This window comes from Rhipicephalus sanguineus, chromosome 2 (genome assembly GCF_013339695.2).
Source record: "Rhipicephalus sanguineus isolate Rsan-2018 chromosome 2, BIME_Rsan_1.4, whole genome shotgun sequence".
Lineage (NCBI taxonomy): Eukaryota > Metazoa > Arthropoda > Arachnida > Ixodida > Ixodidae > Rhipicephalus > Rhipicephalus sanguineus.
In genome coordinates, this window is record NC_051177.1 from 186,047,523 (window position 1) to 186,050,295 (window position 2,773).

Below are 2,773 nucleotides of genomic sequence, written 5' to 3' on the forward strand. Positions count from 1 at the left end.
GACGCAGTTCTGAAAAGGCTGTCAGAACGTGGCTTGCGCATAAAGCCAACGAAGTGCGAATTCTTTCGCGACGAGCTGACTTAATTGGGCCATGTAATCAACATGCACGGCATCCATCCAACAGACGAAAAACTGGCCGCGATAGCCAAGGCACCGTCGCCAGCCGATGAGCATCAGCTTCAGTCACTGCTTGGTCTTATCAATTATTACGGAAAGTTTGTTGCCAACTTATCCACTGTTTTCTCTCCCTTAAACAGGCTCCTGCAAAAAGACGTAGCCTGGAACTGGAATGAAGATTGCAATCGCGCCTTTCAGCACATCAAGGAGCTGCTTTCGGTCGCTCCCATCTTGGCGCACTACGATCCAGGCCTACCCCTACAGTTATCTTGTGAGCTTATGCCTCGCGCACACTGAGCCGTGCTGAAAAGGGCTATAGCCAGCTAGAGAAGGAAGCGCTGGCGCTGGTATTTGGTGTAAAAAAGTTTCATTACTACCTGTATGCAAGGCATTTTGTTCTGCTCACGGACCACAAGCCATTGGCTACAATTTTTGGTCCTAAAACGGGCATACCGCCAATTGCCGCCGCACGACTACAACGATGGGCAGTTGGTTTGTCCGCCCATTCCTTTTCACTAAAGTCCCTGCCTTCTGCACAGAGCGTTGATGCAGATTGTTTATCAAGGCTGCCAGTCACACAACCGACTGTCGAAGATCAGGAGGAACCGTTTTATGACCTTCGCTTTGACACTATGCCGGTCAACAGCCATGACATAGCTCGCGAAACTTCACGTGATGCTACATTGCGTGCAGTGACGCAGTACATTCTGTCAGGCTGGCCGCGCAGTGTCCCTGACGAGATCAAGCCTTTTTTTCATAGACGACTGGAACTGTCTATACATCGAGAATGCATTATGCTTGGGATGCGCGGACTCATTCCCAAAAAATCTCGCGCGTTCATCTTAGACGAGTTGCACCAAGGTCATCCAGGTGTTGTGCGCACCAAAGAACTAGCAAGGAGCTATGTTTGGTGGCCTACTATCGACAATGATATTGAGCGGTTCACCTCATCTTATGTGACGTGCGGATCCAATCGCAATTTGCCACCTAAAGCGCCTTTGCATGCTTGGGCCCGGCCTACGCGCCCCTGGCAGCGACTGCATGTTGACTTTGCCGGCCCACTAAGCGGAGTGATGTACCTCGTAGTGGTGGATGCTCATTCAAAATGGCCAGAAGTGTTTCCGATGGGCACAACCACCAGTGAAGCAACCATTTCATGCTTACATGAACTATTTTGCAGATTTGGATTCCCCGAAACTTTGGTGTCGGACAACGGCACTCAGTTTACTTCTGCAGATTTCCAGGAGTACCTGCAGCGAGTAGGAACGCGGCACGTGCGAACGGCTCCGTACCATCCGAGCAGCAACGGTCTGGCAGAACGTTTTGTCCAGACGCTCAAGGCCGCACTTCGGAAGTCCAACCGCTCCACGTCGCCGTCGGATATCGCAGACTTTCTCCTGGCGTACCGCAACACTCCGCAAGCAACTACGGCAGAGGCACCCTCTGTTTTGCTGTTGAGGAGGCGCCTCAGAACAAGGCTGGACCACGTGAGGCCTTCTGTTGAAGACGCAGTCACCCACAAGCAGTTCCGGGAAGCCAGTCGTCATAGAAGTCGCGAGAGCACGTTCCGCGAAGGTGACCTCGTGCGTGTTCGCAACTCTCGCCGTGGACCAATGTGGTTCAGTGCTACCGTGTTTGCTCGCACCGGCCCAGTGTCCTATCGTGTGAGTGTCGTGACTCCTCGTGGTGTGTGCGAGTGGGTGCGTCACCGGAATCATATACTGCGTGCTCCGGACACAGACGACTTGGTGATCACTGACCCAGACTTTCGCGCCGAGGCCCCCGTGACAGTGAGCACAAGCCCTACCGGCCCGTCCGAACTGGCAGAGCAGCCATTGACTGCTAATCAGGCCACCGAGCAAGGCCGCCGGTACTCGCAGCGTCAACGCCGAGCTCCCGACCGCTACGGCACCTAGACCCCGGGACTCTAAGCAAGTGGGGGGAGATGATATGTCGTGCGCCTGCGCGATATGGCTTGGCCGCGTGTCTTGCGCCGAGGCTACGGATTGTGTTATCACACTCACTGTGCCTAAAAAGCGCCGGCATTGGAGCTGGCGCGGGCATTCCTTGTTGTAACGTTGTCACGTGCAGTTCGCCCGTCGTTTTAGTTGCTGGCATAATAAAGCCTCAGTTTTCGCTCGCCGTTCGTTGGGCTGCTCTTCCGTCAGACACGACAGAGTGCCTTGCCATCATCTGGGCTACATCAATGTTTCGCCCCTATCTTTACGGCAGGCCTTTCAAATTTGTCAGCGATCACCACGCCTTGTGTTGGCTAGCTAACTTCAAAGACCCTTCAGGCCACTTCGCAAGGTGTAGTCTGCGACTTTAGTAATTCGACATTACTGTAGTTTACAGGTCCGTACGAAAACACCCCGACGCCGACTGCCTGTCTACCAGGATGATGGCTGCTGATGGATACCACCAGGATGATGGCTGCTTTTTAGGAACCAGAAGTGTCGACGCCTTTGCTGAACAACAGCGATCCGACTCGGAACTCAGAGGCCTTACAGAATACATCGTGGGCAAGACCGCCGTCGTTCCCAAAGTATCTGAGCGAGTATTGGCGTCGTTTTTCCTACGCAGCGGCGTCCTCCAACAGAATAACTTCTGACCACTTCGAGCCAAGTACCTTCTCGTGGTGCCTTCAGCATTGCGA

General features: G+C 53.6%; 1 protein-coding gene across 1 annotated transcript; it reads left to right on the top strand.

Moving 5' to 3' along the window:
* Positions 1 to 420: 420 nt before the first annotated feature.
* LOC119382097 (uncharacterized protein K02A2.6-like) lies at positions 421 to 2,249 on the top strand. Its single transcript, XM_037649828.2, has one exon. It carries the CDS (start codon positions 750 to 752, stop codon positions 2,031 to 2,033), a length of 1,284 nt encoding a protein of 427 aa, XP_037505756.2. The 5' UTR covers positions 421 to 749; the 3' UTR covers positions 2,034 to 2,249.
* The last annotated feature ends 524 nt before the right edge of the window (positions 2,250 to 2,773 follow it).

Bases quoted from the DNA above. Each gene is read 5' to 3' on its own strand.
- LOC119382097 (XM_037649828.2), top strand. From the start codon at position 750: ATGCCGGTCAACAGCCATGACATAGCTCGCGAAACTTCACGTGATGCT.